At 54.5% G+C, this 17,561-nt stretch overlaps 2 protein-coding genes across 5 annotated transcripts in view; one reads left to right on the top strand and one right to left on the bottom strand.

The window, feature by feature from the left end:
• Positions 1 to 6,947, top strand: part of ABL2 (ABL proto-oncogene 2, non-receptor tyrosine kinase) — a 45,779-nt gene extending 38,832 nt beyond the window's left edge. For all 4 annotated transcript variants that reach the window (XM_039555826.1, XM_019290054.3, XM_019290055.3 and 1 more), the window contains exon 11: positions 504 to 6,947. In XM_039555826.1, the coding sequence (XP_039411760.1) occupies positions 504 to 2,203 (1,700 nt within the window). In that variant the 3' untranslated portion in view covers positions 2,204 to 6,947. The remainder of the gene's footprint in view (positions 1 to 503) is intronic.
• A 135-nt stretch (positions 6,948 to 7,082) lies between these two features.
• TOR3A (torsin family 3 member A) lies at positions 7,083 to 14,698 on the bottom strand. The gene is made up of 6 exons (XM_039555827.1): positions 13,832 to 14,698; positions 13,340 to 13,453; positions 12,431 to 12,696; positions 11,692 to 11,867; positions 9,587 to 9,711; positions 7,083 to 9,116 (listed from the first exon to the last, which is right to left on the bottom strand). The coding sequence occupies exons 1-6, from the start codon at positions 14,136 to 14,138 to the stop codon at positions 8,866 to 8,868; spliced, it is 1,239 nt and encodes a 412-aa protein (XP_039411761.1). The 5' UTR covers positions 14,139 to 14,698; the 3' UTR covers positions 7,083 to 8,865.
• Between the last annotated feature and the right edge of the window lie 2,863 nt (positions 14,699 to 17,561).

Here is a 17,561-nt window from a genome sequence, read left to right as displayed (position 1 = left end):
TAAATTCCCCGAGAAACAAAGAACAACACGACAGCAGCTTTGTGCTGTTGTGTCATGAGTGCTGTTGGCTCAGTTATTTACTAGCAAATAGAAGACATTTTAGCTTTTTCAATGTTCTTTTAGAAAATCCCATTGTGTTTTTTCTTTCAAATTTGGTTTTCCTGCTCTTTTTTAAATGACAGCTTCAAAACTGAAGTTAACAGTGCAGCAAGAGATTTTCTTCTATGCTTAGGGTATTTGGAAAGGAGCAAAAAATAACAGGAAGGGAGTAATAAACTAAAAGAAAAGAGCAACTCTTTTCTGATTTCTCTCCAAAGTGGCCTCCTCAGTGTAGAAAACAGACAAGAAACGGAAAAAAAGTAGAGAAAAAATAATAAAATACAAGTTCTCTCTGCTTCTCACTCTGTCTCTGCAGCACCTGGGCAGGTAAATACACCAGTGCAGGACAGGGAGGTGGAAATGGAAATGGACTGTGCACATTGACACCTGTTTCTTCCTCCCAGGTTTCATCAGAAGCACACAGCCGACAGGCGGGTCCCCCGCACTGCCCCGCAAGCAGAGGGACAAGTCCCCCAGCAGCCTCCTGGAGGATGCCAAAGAGACCACGTTCACCAGGGACAGGAAAGGGGGCTTCTTCAGCTCCTTTATGAAGAAGAGGAATGCTCCCACGCCTCCCAAGCGCAGCAGTTCCTTCCGGGAGATGGAGAACCAGCCCCACAAGAAATACGAGCTGACGGGTAACTTTTCCTCTGTTGCCTCCTTGCAGCACGTGGATGGGTTCTCCTTTGCTCCCGCGCAGCAGGACACGAGCCTGGCACCCCCCAAGTGCTACGGAGGGGGCTTTGTGCAGAGGACCTTCTACAGCGAGGATGGCACTGGGCCCAGCAGTGCTGGGGGTGTGAGCACTGGTGGAGGGTGGTCGGGCATCACTGGCTTCTTTACGCCACGCTTGATTAAAAAGACACTGGGTTTACGAGCAGGAAAACCCACTGGCAATGAAGAAGCTTCAAAGCCTTTTCCAAGGTCAAACTCTACATCTTCCATGTCCTCAGGGCTTCCAGAGCAGGATAGGATGGCAATGACCCTTCCCAGAAATTCCCAGAGGTCAAAAATTCAGCTGGAACGGACTGTGTCCACCTCCTCTCAGCCCGAAGAGAGCACGGCGAGGGCCAGTGACCTGATTCCCAAAAGGTTTGAAGAAGGCCCTGCTTTGACCAGAGAGAGACCAAAAGCAAAACTCTTGCCAAGGGGTGCCACAGCACTCCCTTTCCGAACTCCCTCCGCAGCGGAAGAAAAGGAGGGTCCAGGGCTAGCGGCAGCTCCTAAGGGCAAAGAAAAAAACAGTGGCCCACGACAAGGGGCCCTTGAGGATGGCGAGAGGACAGGGTGGTCATCTCCGGTAAAGGCTGCAGCAATACTTCCAACCACTCATAACCACAAAGTGCCAGTCCTAATCTCACCCACTCTAAAACACACTCCAGCAGACGTGCAGCTCATTGGCACAGACTCTCAGGGTAATAAATTTAAGCTCTTATCTGAGCATCAGGTCACTTCTTCCGGCGACAGGGACCGGCCCAGACGGGTAAAACCAAAGTGTGCTCCACCTCCACCACCAGTGATGCGGCTCCCGCAACAGCCAGCTGCCTGCTCGGATGCAGCAGAAGAGCTGAGCAGCGCGGCGGGAGCGCAGCACGGACTGGAACTGAGCGAAGGGAGTAAGAAGGCAGCAGCAGCAGCAGCAGCACCTGTTGGTGGAAAATCTGGGAGGCCCGTGATGCCTCCGCCTCAAGTGCCTCTGTCATCGTCTTCCACCTCCCCAGTGAAAATGGCCAACGGCACGGCTGGCACCAAGGTAGCGCTGAGAAAGACCAAGCAGGTGGCCGAGAAAATCTCCGCAGACAAGATCAGCAAGGAGGCGCTGCTGGAGTGTGCGGATCTGCTCTCGAGCGCCATCGCCGAGCCCACGCCCAACAGCCAGCTGGTGGACACGGGGCACCAGCTGCTGGATTACTGCTCAGGCTACGTGGACTGCATCCCGCACACGCGCAACAAATTTGCCTTCCGGGAAGCCGTGAGCAAACTGGAACTCAGCCTGCAGGAGCTGCAGGTGTCCTCGACAGCTGCTGGCGTCCCTGGGGCAAACCCCGTCCTTAATAACTTATTGTCATGTGTCCAAGAAATCAGTGATGTGGTGCAAAGGTAGCTACTGTCGATCTGGGTAAGAGAAACACACACGGGGAGGGGGGGACTGTTTTTCTGTACTGATGCTTTCAAAAGGAAAGACTGATACTTGAGTATGTGAAGTACCTCAGATCACTGAGTTCTCCTCACGTTTACAGGTTCATCTCAAAAAATTGGGGATGGAGAGGGTAGATTAAAGCTGTAAGGCACAGGACATCAAGGATCTGTCCCTACCTAGTCAGGCTGATCTGCTTGGTATGGCAAGGGAAGGAAGTTCCTTCTCATCCCTCGGAGAGGCAGGAGAACCAATGGCAGGTTCTCTCTCTGGGCAGGACGTGGTGGCAGCCGGAGCCCTGGGGTGGCTGCAGCTGCTCGGCTCTACAGACCCTGCCCTGGCTGCACTCACGTGTGCTTTGCTGTCCTGACGAGGCCCAGGAAAGGCACTGGGGCTCTGCTGGTACCAGCAGCAGAGCAGTTGGAGCCGGAGGGGCTCCGCAGGGGGGTCGTGTGCAGCTAGGGGGGAAGGTCTAATGCACTGACAGTATTCAGAGCTGCTGGAGGTGGATGCACTGGGCTGGATGGCTTAACTTCCATAGCGCTGTTGCTGCTGTAATGAGAACTGCAAGATTAGTTAATATATGGAACTGTCCCTTTTCCCTCCTGTCCACCCCATCTGCCATGTTCTCATCGTCATTGTGTTGGAAGCGTCAGGGATGCTGGGCAGACTGACCACTGGAATTCCCCCTTCCCACCACGCAGCCTTCACTCAGCTGATACCTATTTCTAGTGGTCTAGCACAGGTGCTGCTTGATGGTCATTTTTGAGTAGTTTGGGGCTCTTGCACAACTTGCCAGTGTTGTTGTTGGAGTGGGTGGGTTCTTTCTTTCTTTAAGCTCTAGATTGTTTTTAACTTGTTACCAGGTTGACTCCCCAGTTCCGTTTGATCACCGTGAGGACCCATGGTAGGTAAGGCAGAGCCTCCGCCCCCCTGGCTGTTCTCCACATTCCTTTAGCAGTCACAGCGCTGCAGGGCCAGCTGGAGAGCCAGAAAGTACAGCCCAGCCTGCCCACCACATGTCCTAACTGCTGCAGGGTTCCCTGGACCTGTCCCAGACCCTTCACACTGCCAGATTCCTGGGATTTGTTCTGGTGCTTACCTGTCTCACAGGCTTCCAGCTTCCCTGCATCCCAAGGTGATAAAGTATGGCAGCACACAGGGAAACACCACAGGCATGCCCATGTACTTATTCCTGTATTTTAAAGGCTAGACCAGAATCCTGCGCTGTGGTGGAGGGAACGTGCACATACCCTGTGCACTCCTCTGCCTGAGGCGTGGCAACAAAAGCTGTGGCTCTACCTTGAAGGGCTCCCACTGGGTCTCTGATGCCTTCTAACAATCCCAGAATGAGAGCAGCTGAGCGGTTGACGTTGTCATCCTTGGTCCTGGTGCTGTTTGCAGACTGCTGGGGCCTCAAAAAGCTGGTCTGTGTCTATGTGCAACTCCCCAAGGTGTAAATGTACTGGCGAGTAGGAAGAGCTCAGTTGCTGGTTTGTGAGGAAAGGAAACAGGCCTGAAACCTGGCTCCAAATACACATTACCTGCATGCTGCTGCTCAATTCACACTGCTGGTGATAGAGGACCTCGCTTGCTTTGCACCTTAAATCTTTTATTTTTGGCTAAAACACTTTTAAAACTTGTTTTTCAAGTGTGACTGTGCTGCTTTTAGTCTGAGCATTTAGAGTGGAGCTGTGGCACAGGTGTGACTTCAGAAGCACATGTTGGTGCTTGGAAGCAGGCTGGGGGTGTCAGCAAGTGTTGCTGTTTTTTCCACAGAGCATAGCAAGACAGGCCTGGAAAAATCTTTAGAAATGGGCTGGTGTCTGAGAATCCTCATTTCATTCTGGTCTGAGCTAAGCAAAGTTGTGTCAGGGTGTGTGGAGGCACAGCAGGGAGGTACAAGGGACCAGTGAGCTTCCATGGCCCAGTAAGTGAAAGGGTAGGGGGGAAAAAAGAACGAAGCAGCCCCTTGTGCTGGCAAGTCCTGATCCCCTGCAGCCCTCAGGGCTGTCCCAAAGCTCCTCCCCCCACAGCCACATCAGGCAGAGTACCAACTCCTTATCTGGTAGACTTTACTGAGGGCTTTTGTGGTTTACCTTATCTCTTTCAGTCATCTTTATGGAAGGTGTGCATCCAAACTAACTGCCTTTGGAAAGGTGACCTGCAAAGGGAAGGTGGCTTGTGGCATTGCTTCACATGGCCTGCCAAACAATCAGAAGGGTTTAGAAGGTGGGGGCTCTCTTTTCTTTGGGGCAGAAGGGCAGGTCTTGCTTGCCCTGGCAGACAATCACGTGGTTCCATCCTTGGACTGCTGCTCAGCCTGGGACAAACAGGCTGGAACTGAAGGGATTCCCAGGGGAATTCTAACCACAACATTTTAAAGCTTAGCCCAATTCTGATGAAATTTTGAAAGAAGCCTTTTTTTTTTTCTCCCCTGAATGCCAGTCTTCCAGAAAAGCTCCAGCAAAAGTGACAAAATAGCAGTATGGAATTTCTAACTGCTAGAACTCCCCCCTTCCAGCCCTTTCTGAAGAAAGCAGCTGTGTCCCAAAGAACACTGGCCATCCCCACTTCCTTTCAGATGCCCCATGGTTTCTCCTGGGCCCTGCAGCAGAGATGGGCAGTGGGACAGGACAGAGTCACAGAATGGCTGAGGTTGGAGGGGCCATTGGAGGCCACCTGGTCCAAACGCTTTACCCAAGCAGGGCCACCTACAGCCACTGCTGAGGATCGTGTCCAGGCAGCTTTTGGGCATTGCCAAGCACAGAGACTCTACAACCTCTGTGCCCAACACAGGAGCCCATTTAGTTCTGAGCCCTCCTGTGGTGGAAAAACAAAGGCAGTGGAATTTGGGGATTCGCCTGTTGTCACTCCCATGCAAAGTGTTTTCTCCGCTCTTACCTATCATCTAACATCAGGGAGGGAGATTGTGGCAGAGGTAGTGCTGACTTGACAGGCTTTTTTTCCCCCTAAACTGAAGGCTGCAGACTTGCTGGGACTTCTGCTGCCCTACAGTGTTTTATTCCCAAACTGCAATGGCCCCTGCCCTGTGGCAGGATAGCAAAAGGATGCTATCCAGGAAAGCTGCTTCTGCTGTAAATCACCATCCAGTTGTTCTTCCTTCCACAGCTACTCCTAAAACTTTGACCATTCCCTCTCCCTTTAGCTCGGTCTGGCTTTCTCTTCAGCCTTAAAGGTCTCCACTGTGGCCAATTCTCTGCTTTCAGCCTGGCACCGTATGTGCAAAGGAACATGTATGGGGTGACACCCATTACTTGTCCCAGCGAAGAGCACTTCATGCTCCATGGTTTGGGGCAGGGGACAAGACATAAATCCTGTTCTTTCTGCTCCTCAGCACTGTCAGGCAGCCATGAGGGCATGGCTGGAGCTGGGCTCTCTCACTTGCACTACTATGGGCCAGAATTTAAAGCATTTAAAGTCATCTTTGCCACGGGGATGGCACCCACGGGCCTGGTAGTGCCAAGCACAAAGCACGTGCTCACAGAGTGAGCTCAGTGGGGCACTTTCTCTTCCTACCACTGTGGGAATTCGCTGACTCACAGGTGCAATTCTCTCTTCTTCCTGCACTGTACACCCTTCTTAACCCCCACGTGGTGCACTCAATTCAGTCACGTTCTTCATTAGTGTGGACAGGGGTGATGCTGAGCTAAGAGTCTGGGTCTTGGGTCTGCACCAAATTTAGCCACTGGGAAAGGGGAAGTGAAGGGAGCAGCGTTGCTGATGCAGAACACAGCAGGGAGGGAGGGAGGGAGGGCTGTGCCTGTCCTCCTCGGGCCGTTTCTCCTGGGTGCCACTGGCCTTGTGTCTGAGAGACGGCCAAACACAAGGCTGACATCTGTCAGGGTGCTTTTTGCAGGAGTTGTGGGGCACAGGGACCCAACCCCCACAGTGGAGACAGAGCAGCCCCCCCAGCAGGCAGCGGTGGGGGGTGGGTTACACTGTGCAGCCACAGAGCAATCCCGACCCTCGTGTGCTACCGCTTACCTGAGGCAGCCTTTTCCTCTGGGCACCCGCAGCGCTGACAGGCACGAGTGACTCCAGAAGGACTCCAGAAGGGGGTGGTTACAAAGCCATGAGGCTGCTGCCTCCTCGGGTAACACACTCAGCTCAGCCCTGCTGCCCATCAGGAGCAGGCAGGGAGACTGAAAGGCAGAGACTGCAGCATGTGTGGAAAGCTCCCAGGGCACTGGCCAGCACTGCTGCGTGCTGGGGTTGTGCTGCAGATCTCTGGAACAAAGCCCTCAGCCCATTCTCTGGTGGCAGATAACGAGAGGTTCTGGGACTCTGCCTTGTTTCTCACACTCAGCAATGTCTGTACCAAAGGAGGTCGTTCTTCCCCATGTCTGTTGTGCACGGGAGGTGGAGCCCGCCCGGCTCACATGGCACTGTTTGTGTATTGGTAGTGAACTCGTTGAGGGCAGGAATGGATTGAAATGAAACACGTTAATCACCGATCACTCTTAGCAGTGTTGTCAACTGTTTTTGTTTTTTAATTGTTATTGTAATATATTTTGGTTGTTTTTCTAATTTAATTCTCTCACTATCGTCTGACTGTGAACTGCGAACAGTGTTAAACTTGATGTAAATAAGGCCCTTGGAAGGGCCTCTTTGCCTGTCGTTCCACAAAGTTTTGCCAATTTGCATTTTGTTTTAAATAAAGGTTGCAATATTTTATTGGCAAAAACCACTTGAGTAGGTGCTGCTTTTTTTTTTCTTAATGAATATTTGAAGCTGCTCAGTCCTAACCAGAAGCTCATTCGTTTGGGTAGAAAAACCTGTTATAAACCTGTTTTAAAAAGAGAAATAATTTAGTCCCACCAGGTTGCAAAAAAAAAAGCAGTATCTTTATTTATGTGGTATCTGTTTAGAACCAAATTGTTGCCCCAACATGGTCAGAGAGCAGCTCTTGCTGTCATGGGGCTGATCAAAGCTCACCCCAGTGAGACACACACCCTTGGGACCTGGCAGAGCGCAGCTCTTGCCTCACCGTTGTTGGTGCCACCCCAGCCTGTGTCAGCCTAACCCAAACAGCTCAACACTTTCTTACACTTAGAAAAAAATCCCAGTTTATCCAGGCTTACACACAACCTTCAACAAACAGCTTGCTGAACTTTCTGCCCAGGTGGCCAAACACAACCCGAGTTGTGTCCTGTGGGGCAGCAGCCTCTTCCCCAGCTGCCATCCCTGGGTCCATCACCCCCGATGTTTCCCAGGCTTCTGACACCCGAGATTAACCATAAACCAAGTCTCAGAAATGCCTGCTCACACAGGCTGGCAGAGCTCCAAGGTCCACCCCACGCAGCAGCCAAGTTGGCTGAGCAGCAGGAAAGCAGCTGGCTCACCTCTGCCCGGGACTATCCGTTAGATAACGGAGCCAGCGTGCCCACAGGGACTCAAAGCCTGCAGGGCCAGGACGTGTCTGGTCAATCTTTCCCAGAGGCCGCTGCTCATCGCTGGCACTGCAAAATGGGCCAAAGCTTAAAGTAGATCAAAGGTCCCCTGTGGGGGTGGCCGGGAAGCCAGGCCCTGTCCTTGGCATGTGCTGTTCACCCCTCGGCAGCACAGCCCTGTTGGAAGGGAGTTTTGACCCAGAGGTCACAAAGTCATTCCCGTAACACTGTTGACATTTTTTGGAGCTGCTGTAACACACTTATCACCTGGCGAGTACCCAGACAGCAAACAGCCCCTTGGAATAATAATAATAATGCTGATACCAGCCAAAAAACCACAGCATGAAATCTACTGAGGAGAAAAACAAAAAAAAAAAAAGGAAAAAACCAAGCTTTTACTGCATCCATGAAAACTCACATTTACCTGCAGCCTGGTGCTTCAGCCACCATCGTCCTCAGCTGCCCTTTGCCCTTGGCAGAAGGATTCTCTCCCCTTTTTGGTTTTGCAGTGAAGGAAACGGGCTCTTCACCAACCCACTTAGAAAAACAATGGCAGCAGAAGTTCCCCTCACCCCGGCAGCAGCTTCCATACAACGGAAGACTCCAGTGAGAGATGGGCACTCCGAAGTGAGAGCTATGGATCTGGCATCTCCAGAGGAGATTATTCAGTCATTTTCTCCCTGTGCAGACTATGATCCTGGCCCATGTGTCCCTGAGCAGCAGACACCTTAGAAAGGCATGAGAGCAAGAGGGGAAAAACTCAACTCCAGCAGAACAGTTCTGGGTGATCTTGTAAAGTGACAGAGAAAACTGGGGACGGGGACATGGCTCTGGCCACAGTGTCAACAGGACCAGCCTGCCCAAGGCCTCCCTTCACCACACAGCAACAAACCAAGGACTTGGACATTGCCAGTCCTCGCCCCCATGGAACAGCATCTGTCAGCAGAACCACATCAGGCTACTGCCAGCTCAAAGAAGGGACTTGAAACACCAGACAGACTCCAAACACAGCCAAGCACAGGCTGTCCCCACATCCCAGGTGTAAGGGATGCACCTCCTTCCCTGTAACAGCTCTGGGAGTAACAGGAGGTTCAGTCTCTGTTAAGTCCTTGTGCAAGTGCCTGGCTGGGTCATCTGCTTGCCTGACCCTGAGCAAAGAGAGCAGCTCCCAGAGTGCAGCACCACCTTCAGCACATGTGTGGTCCCACCTGGTGTTCAAGGAAGGAAGTAATTGATGCGCTGGGGCACGGATTTGCAGCCCTGTGCAGAGAAAAGCTTCTCCTCTTTGGGGACAAACACCATCATCTGGGCCACCTCGTCGAGCATTGCCTCGGTGTAGGGAAGCCCGCGGGCCAGGAAGGCGTCGCGCGCGCAGAGCTTCACGTGGTGGTACTCCAGAGGCAGGAAGGGCACCACGAAATCAATGAGGTTCTCCTGGAGGAGGTGGCTGTGGGCATAACTGCTCTCTGGAGAGAAACACAAGGCAAGGCAAACTCAGCAGCTTCCCCTGAGAGCACCGCCCCTCTGCGAGGCCAGGCCTGGCTGCAAGGGGCTCGTCCAGCCGTGTGTGGTGGGACCCACTTGTGCAGAGCTGCTCAGCACTGAGCCCGAGCACAGAGCATCTCCAGGAATCACGCCAAGAGATGCCTGGAGCCCCAGAGAAGCCTCAGTACTGCCCTGTGGCACTGGGCTGCCTCTTGCCCCCGGCCATTTGCAGGGCTGAAGGGGGCCAGAAGGACTCTTGGCTCCCTCCCCACATGCCTTGGCTCACAGGGACCAGGGATGGGGCTCTCATCTTCGACCAGCCCGGCCTGGAGTGGGGTGAGGGCTCATTCCCCCACGCAGAGGGCTGCGTGGCACGCAGGGTGAGACGCTGCAGAGGGGCAGCTTTGCAGGCAGCTGCCCACAGCCCCCCAGGAGCGAGCCCAGCTCTTACCTGCAGCCTCCTGCAGCTCCAGCCGCAGCCGCTGCTCCAGGAGCTCCATGGAGATCTCCTCCCGTGCCCGGCCGGCTCGCCAGAAGTCCAGGGCGACCTCATTGATGGTGTTGCCACCAAGATTGCTGAGGACACAGAGGGAAGTCACTCAAGATTTCCCCCAGAGCCAAGCTGCTCAGAGCTGCCAGCAGCTTCCCTGCAGACACGCCCCAGCAGTTCTGTTGGCAACAGAGGATTTGCTGTCTAGGATCAGCACGTGGAGAGCCAGCCTTCTTCCCAAAGAGCCCCTTTCCATAGGCATTGATCCAGCTGTGTTTGCCATCCTGCCAGCTCAGACCCAGAGGCAGCAGATTCCTCCACCTCCCTCAGTCCCCTGTCCTGGCTTGGGAAGCCCTCGACCTCGCAGGTGACACTTGGCTCCACACCACATGCTGAATAAGCCACCACAAAGTCCAAGCTAAAGGGCAGAGCACACAGGAGTCCTACTGGAAGTAAAGGTCCAGGGCAGGGATTCAAGTGGCAGCCCAGCACTTGGCAAAGCATCCTCTGCCCATGGGACAAAGCTGCAGCACAGTTCCCACCTAAGGACTCCTCTGGACACCCACAGTGGTGAGGATTGCAAGGTCCTGGCAGCTGTTGAGGGTCCAAGGACAGCCCTTCACCCTGGAAAAGTAGCCCCCCCAAGTGCTGGTGAGGGGTTTGCCCCCAGCCCTGAATGCCCCAGTGAACTGGGAACCAGCTGGATGCAGAGCTCAGGGTGGGAGGCAGAGAGGCAGTGGGAGACATAGACTTTGCACCCTGTCCCCATGTCAGTGGCTCTGGACCCCAAATGGAAGGCAGCAAAAATTAAAAAGCCACCACTGATTGCCACCACCACCCCACCCGCCCCTTGTTAGGGGAAAACAGCTTGTACTGATCCTGCTCCCAACCCAAACTACGGGACAAGCAGCCCCTTCTGACCCGGGACAGGCAGCCAGCCCCGGCTCCCACACCTGGGCAGAGCTGCACCACCGTGCCCATGTCCCCAGGAGCCCTGGAGCAGAGCTGTCCCTCCTGAAGCAGGTCAGTGTCACACTGCCACCAGCAATGATGAAACCCCTGGGATTACACACTGCTGCAGTTCAAGGCACCCTGCTCCCCTCTGCTTGGTGGCACAAGGTGGGGCAACACGGTGTCCATTGCTGACCTTGCTGGCTTTCCAGGCAGGACACGAGGTCAGCCCAGTGCAGCTGGCAGCACGTCCACCCCGTGCTGAGCAACAGGGCAGGACCTGCCCCTTCTGCCACGGACCTGCTGGAGGCCCATGCAGGTGGGACCAGACTGTGGTCAGTTCCACAGGCCCTGGGCACACAGACAGGTCCTCCACAGGCAGGGAAACCTCTCTGAGGGAACGACCAAGCTTGGAGGGTACAACACTTGCCTGGATGGTGGGAGGTGGAGGAGGAATGCTCTGCTCACCCCCAACCAGTGGGAACAGCTCCTGCCAGAGCCAAGCTGAAGGCTGCAATTCCTACACTGAAAGGGACCCAAGGGTCTCTCATTCTTTAGGAGCAACTTCAGACAGGTGCCTGCCTCACATCTTGGTTTTGAGATGTCCCATTTCTCCCTCCAGCTGCATCCCACCCAGAGACAGTGCTGGGGTGCACATGTGCCCATCTCCTGGGAGAGGAGCCAACTAAACCGGGCTGTGCTGATGCCGGGATCAGCCTCACAGCGCCTCAGTCTGCAGCCACAGCCAGGCAGTGGAAACTCCCCAGCTCCTAACAGCGCACAGCAACTTCCCACCAAGGCCTTCAGCCCCAGCTTTGCTCCCTGGAGTGTGACATCTGCTCAGCTGGGCAGGGTGACACCACGTTAACTGACTCTGCTTCCTTGCCTCAAAGTCTAGACACTGGCTCAGGTGTCCCACATTAGCTCCTGCAAATGCCCTGTTCCCAGGGAGGACACCCAGCATCCCTAGGTAAAACTGAACAGGGAGGCAACCACCACAAGGGAAGGAGGTATCTGTGCCCTCCCCTGCAGCCTGAGCCCCTGGTACCACACACCTCAGGGGATAAATACCATCACCTGGTTCCTCCCCATCCCTTCAGGGGCCCAGAAATCACCTGAGGAAGAGGAAGATGGATCTCTGGTGATCCACGTGGCCCTTGCTGTCATGGTGAGCCATGAAGGGCCTGATGGCATCCAGAAGGCTGGAATGCAGCTTCTCGGCCTCGTCGAAGATGAACAGGGCCTGCCTGCAGCGCTGCAGGGTCTCGCTGATCTGCCTCTGCAGCTGGGCCTGCAGCAGGGAGGAACGTCAGGAGCCTGGGGATGCCCTGGGATAACCCAGCCAAGCACCACAGCTCCCACCCAGCAGGACAGGGCAGAGAACAGGGAGAGCAAAGGCAGGAAAACGAGTGAGGCGAGATAAAATAGTTTAATAAGTGAAGGAAAGAGGAAAGAAAGAAATCAAGTGGTGCAAAGGCAGCCACCCACCCTGCCACAAACAGGCTGATGCCCAGCCAGTCTCTGAGCAATGGCTTCCTGCCCCCAAACCCCCTCCCTGCAGCTTTTATTCCCGAGCATGGCAGTAAATGGCACGGAACATCCCTTGGGTCACCAGGGCTCAGCTCTTTGGTGTGTCCCAAACTTCCTGTACACCGCCAGCCTGTGACCTCAGGGGCAGAGTGGGAGAGGGAGGAAGCCTCGAGGCCATGCAAGCCCTGCTCAGCAGTGACCAGGACAGCGCTGTGTGAGCCACAGTGTCACTCATAAACACCAACCATGGCCCCACGTGGGCTGCTGGGAAGGATATGAACTCCAGCCCAGCACACTGCACCATCCCGTGTTGGTGGCTCTCACCTTGTAGGAGTCCATGTAGTTGTGGTGTGGGAAGTGGAGCAGGGAGATGAACACCCGGACACACTCACTCTTCAGCCCGTCCCGGTACAGGTGGCTGGCCACCAGCCGAGCCACAAAGTTCTTCCCCGTGCCGGACCAGCCGTGGAAGGACAGGACCAGCGCCTGCTGGGGCCCTGGGCTCTGCAGGAACCCCTGCAGTGCCCGGACCACCACTTCCTTGGCCAAGTGCTGCCCGTGGAGCTGCCCACTGAGGTCTGCCTCCAGCCCTGCACAGAGAGAGCAGGAGCTCAGCCTTAAACTGCCAGCACAGCTACTGCAGGTGGGAATAAGAGGGAGAAAATGTGGCAGGGCTGCCTGGCCGAGAGGACTCTGAAGTAACATTAAAGCCACAGGCTGCCTGTGCCCTGCCTACATCAGCCTCTGGCTCCAAGAAGACACAAATCTTTCACTAACTCCTTTTTTCCTTTAGGAAGAGGTGGAAGTGTTTGGCAGCTACAGAGAGCGTGGATGCCCAAAGGCCCTCCCAAGCTGCCAGCACAGGGTTTGCAAACCAGGAGTCTCAGGGACAGCAAAACACAAATACACTGACTCCTGGCTTACACACAGGTCTCAGTGTCCCCTCCTGACCTAGGGCAGGGTCCTGGGCCAGTCTGGATCCCACTGCATGTGCCTGGAAGCTATGAGATGCAGGCAGGGCTCATGGCAGGCTGGAGCAGACATGCTGCGCAGTAAGGAACAAACTCTCCTTGGTCTCAGAACTCCGGCTGGGACACAGGCCTCAGCTCAGCCTCTCTCCCTCCCACAGCTCAGCACCCTGCACAGAAAAGCCCTTTACTCACATCACTTTCTAGAATACACTTTAACAGGAAAAACCCCTTGAAACAAGCCAGTAAGCAGCACAGCCCCTACCTGTGATGTTGTTGATTATCCTGCAGTCTCCTGTCTCGCAGCACTTGCCGAAGCTGCAGTACCAGGCAGAGAGAATCTCCAGGTAATCCTGGCCCACCAGAGGAAAGCCCCAGCCTGGAAAGGGCAGCAGTCTGAGCAGAGAGGTTCCAGGAAAGTGGCTTTTTTGCATTCTGAGCAGACGCTCAGCTGATCCCTGTTACGGGCAGCCCTCTCCCAGGTGCACGGACTCAGCCATGCCCCTGCGGGCAGCCCTGCCTGTGGGGAGGGACAGGGAGCTCGGAACTGGCAGCAGCTGCTTCCAGATGGCTCCGAGTGCCCAAGAAGTGCAAGCGCACTGCCCTCATCCCCGGCTATGCCAAGGAAGGAGGTGCCTGGGGCAGCGACCCTCGGGAAGGGAAGGCAGCTCCAGAGGAGCCGGGAGCACAGCAGCGTGTCCGGCCCTGCTGCTCCTTCCTGGGCAGGCACAGGGACAGAACAGAGCAAGGCTCTTACTTGGGATGGGACTGGACTGTCGTTCCGGCTCCTTCTCCTCCTCCTCGCAGCCCTCCTGCCACACCTTGCACGCCACGTACTGCCAATACTGCTTGGAGAGAGCACTCACAGTTCCCAAATGCTTCTTCACGGCTTCGTACCTCGCCCTGCCCCACGGTTTCCCCTCCGGGACGGCTCCCTGCTCCTCTGCCCAGTGCCGCCGGGGCGGTGGCGGTGTCCCGGGGCTGCCCGAGCCCTCCAGGAGCAGCAGCAGCACCAGGACGCAGCAGCCGAGGCCCCGGCGGGCCGGCAGCCTGCCCGGGCCCATGGCGGCGGGGGTCCGGCAGGGCAGCGGGCCCGGCTCCGCTGGGTCCCGGCCCGAGCTGAGCTCACTTCCCGGCGCGACGGGCGTGGCTGGGGGACGGCTGCGGGCGCTGCCGGGCCGGACAGACGCGGCTTTCCCGTCGCCGTCCCAGCCGCGGGGACACGGCAAAATCCAACCCCGTGCCCGGGCGGAGGCACCCGGCACCCTCCGGCCCCGCCCCGGGCCCGGCCAGCCGTGTCTGGGAGCCGGGGGGAGCTGGAGAGATGCCAGGGAGCGCCGTGTTCCCACAGAGCTGCAGCACCAGCGACGAGTGCCCGGGGAAGGCAAATAATCTGTTTTTAAGTAGCCCAGCGGCTCGGCTGAGGTTTTGCAGCCACAAACGCAAGAAGAACTAGCAGCTGTTCCTCAGGGCCCGTTCCAAGGGAGCGGTGCGGGGGTCAGCCCGGGGAGCAGCGCGGCTGTCCCGGCTGTGCGCGGCTCCCAGCTCAGCTGTGCCCTCAGAGCTCCGGCACGCACGGCTGCGCTGCTGGCAGCGGGACAGGCGTGCTGCGCTGGGTGACGCTGCCTGTGCCGTTCCTCAGCGACCCGAGACGGGCATCTCCGCACGCCAGGACACCCAAACACGGGGACACGCAGGGGGGGCTCTGCTCAAGCAGCCTGCAACAGAAATACCCGGATTGGCACAGAACCACCCCAAAATCGCCCATGAGAACTGAGGGACAGCTCACTGCCATCACTTAAGGTCATCACCGACATCCACTTTCTCCAACCAGTTGTAAACCTTGTAAACCCCTGCCAGGACAGGGAAGCAGCAACTGCAGCCCTTAGGGCTGGTTCAGGATCCGAGAATCCCACGCAATCCCTGGCTTTCATGTTGGAAAGGGGTACACACATGCTCGGCTGTAGGGGGGGAAATTTAAAGAGTGGGTAATTCCCATATAACTTGCATTTTACCTTAAGCTGTGCCCACTGGTGGCTTACTGTAAGAGTGTGACACCTCTACAATTACTGAGCAGAAGGACAAGTCCACCCACAGCATATCCTAACTGAGACCAACGCCAAAACGCTTTGGAAATTGAAAGGATTAAGGTTTTTCCACATGCTCAGAAAACAAGAAGGATCATAAAGGCAATTAATCCAGCCTGGCAATTCCCTGGTCCAGGTGGATGGGGGGGGGAATGCAGCCCAGGCACGGAGCAGAGTGCATCACCATCTACAGGTGCCTGCAAATATTACACGGCAGCATTACAAGTACTGGGACTAACAAAACGGCCCCTTCCAGCTACAAAAACAGTGAGGCTGAAACCTGAACACCAGCTGCAACAACTTAAACAGAACTAAAAACAGTGCATCAAAGAAATAAATTAAACATCAAACTTTCTGTAGCCATAGCAAATTAAACTGCTGTCAGCCTTTCTGAAAACTAGTTGAGGCACCTGAAGCATTTATACAGATTTATAAAAACATTAATAGCTGTAACATTCGAACTTCACCCACCTGGGATAACTGCTCTAGCTGAAAACGGCTTATTAAAAGGGACAGGTGCCATAAAAAATAGATGCTTGTGTGTTCCAAAGGAAGAAAATTCTGAAGGATAAACTTCAGAATGGTCCAACACTGCACCAGCTCATGGCATAGTTCCTGGGATGCCAGCCCTGCCCAAGTGCAGCCCATGGTAAGAGCCAGAAGGAAAAACAGAACGAGTTCTTTAGGAGGCCCTGGCACAGGGTGCCCAGAGAAGCTGTGGCTGCCCCTGGATCCCTGGAAGTGTCCAAGGCCAGGTTGGATGGGGCTTGGAGCAACCTGGTCTGGTGGAAGGTGTCCCTGAACATGGCAGGGGTTGAAAGAAGATGATTGTTAAGGTCCCTTCCAACCCAAATAATTCTGGGATTCGGTGATGCTAACCCTGTCTGACCTGGCCCTGCAGGTACCAAGGCATTGGAGTGCTGCGAGTGCAGGAATTACCTTCCTTGAGTAATTCAATTCCCTGTGTGGGCCCTCAGGGAGGAAATTACCCTCATGATTAGAAGGGAACCTGCAGGGGACTGGAAGAGATCCCAGTGCGTTGTGCTGAGTAGACCTCGCTCATACCTGCCGTGGGTTAGGAAGCACATGGCTACAGTTTGCTAATCTTGAGGTGAGTCTGGCAGCAGAGGCAGCTGCAGGGACCTGCACAGCCCCCGAGATGATGGGAGGATGCTCAGCTTGCCACTCATGGCTGCTTACTCCAAACAGTCAGTCCTGGTGTGCAGCAACCACCTGGTTAAAAGTCCACCACCTCAGCTCAGCTGCTGTCTGAAGAAAAAACAGCACCACAAGAAACGGTTATGCCTGGCTTATTCCACACCCCAATGCAGCTCGGGACAAGCAAACACTCAGAGGGAACCTCACAACCCAGAATTTCATTTACAGGCTGTCCAGGGAAATGCCACGCACCCATCTTTTCGTTTTTATCCCCATTTCCATACAGCAATTCCTTCTGCACATCCATCCCTGCACTCTGACAGAAGGCAGGGGGAGAACAGCCTCTCTCCAGAGCTCAGTATAATACAGCTATGGATTAGATCACCAAATAAAAGAAAGATCTAGAATAAAGGGTAAGAGAGGAGTCCTGTCCCCTCCTTCCTTCATTTTTTTCCCCGCAAAGTCCTATCTATCCCCAGTCTCTTGAAAATATTGAGATTGTACAAAGAACAAATCACCAGTCCCACACTTGGGATATATGAACTAAGGACTTATTTTCATCTCTCAGTTTTAGATTCAGTAAAAAAATTGTAGGGAAAGGATTGGAGGACTTTAGGGGAAGTGCTTATTTCCCACCCCTTTTGGTTCTCCATTGGCTCAAAGTTGTGTTCATTCTCTTGTAAAAGTACATTCATTACATAATCAGAAACACTAAAATCTCCCAGTTATACGAATTCTCACTGTTACTATGGCCAACCACTCCAAAAATACACAGCAGCAGCACAACAAAGTGCTTGGAACAGCTCTCCAAACTGCCACCTTCTGCCTGTCAGAATCTGTAGCTCTTGAACTGCTCATACACAAGCAGGAATCCTGTCCCACTACCTGAGCAAACTGGCACCTCAAAAATAGAGATGGAGGAAAGAAAAAGTTACTGTCACTACACAGTGCTAGGAAACAAAAAAACCCCAGAACGTCCTCCCCCACAAACCCCTCAAAATAACCCCCAGAAAGCAGTTCTTACAGAATTCAACAACGCTGAAACCCAAAGTTTCAAGTGAGAAACTCTAGCTTGAAGAAAAGCAGGTTTCACAGCACCAGCTGATGCTACAGAGCAGGTCAAAGATCCCTGAATTCAGAACTGCTTCACCTCCTGCCTCTGAAACACTCACTGCTGGGGCATCAAGAAAAACACTGCTACAGCCTGAGTAAAGCTCTGCTCTCAGGGGGAGCAGAGTGACC

The sequence above is a fragment of the Corvus cornix genome, chromosome 8, assembly GCF_000738735.6.
Source record: "Corvus cornix cornix isolate S_Up_H32 chromosome 8, ASM73873v5, whole genome shotgun sequence".
NCBI lineage: Eukaryota > Metazoa > Chordata > Aves > Passeriformes > Corvidae > Corvus > Corvus cornix.
The sequence above is the reverse complement of the archived record's forward strand: the minus strand, read 5'-3'. Positions and strand labels throughout refer to the sequence as shown.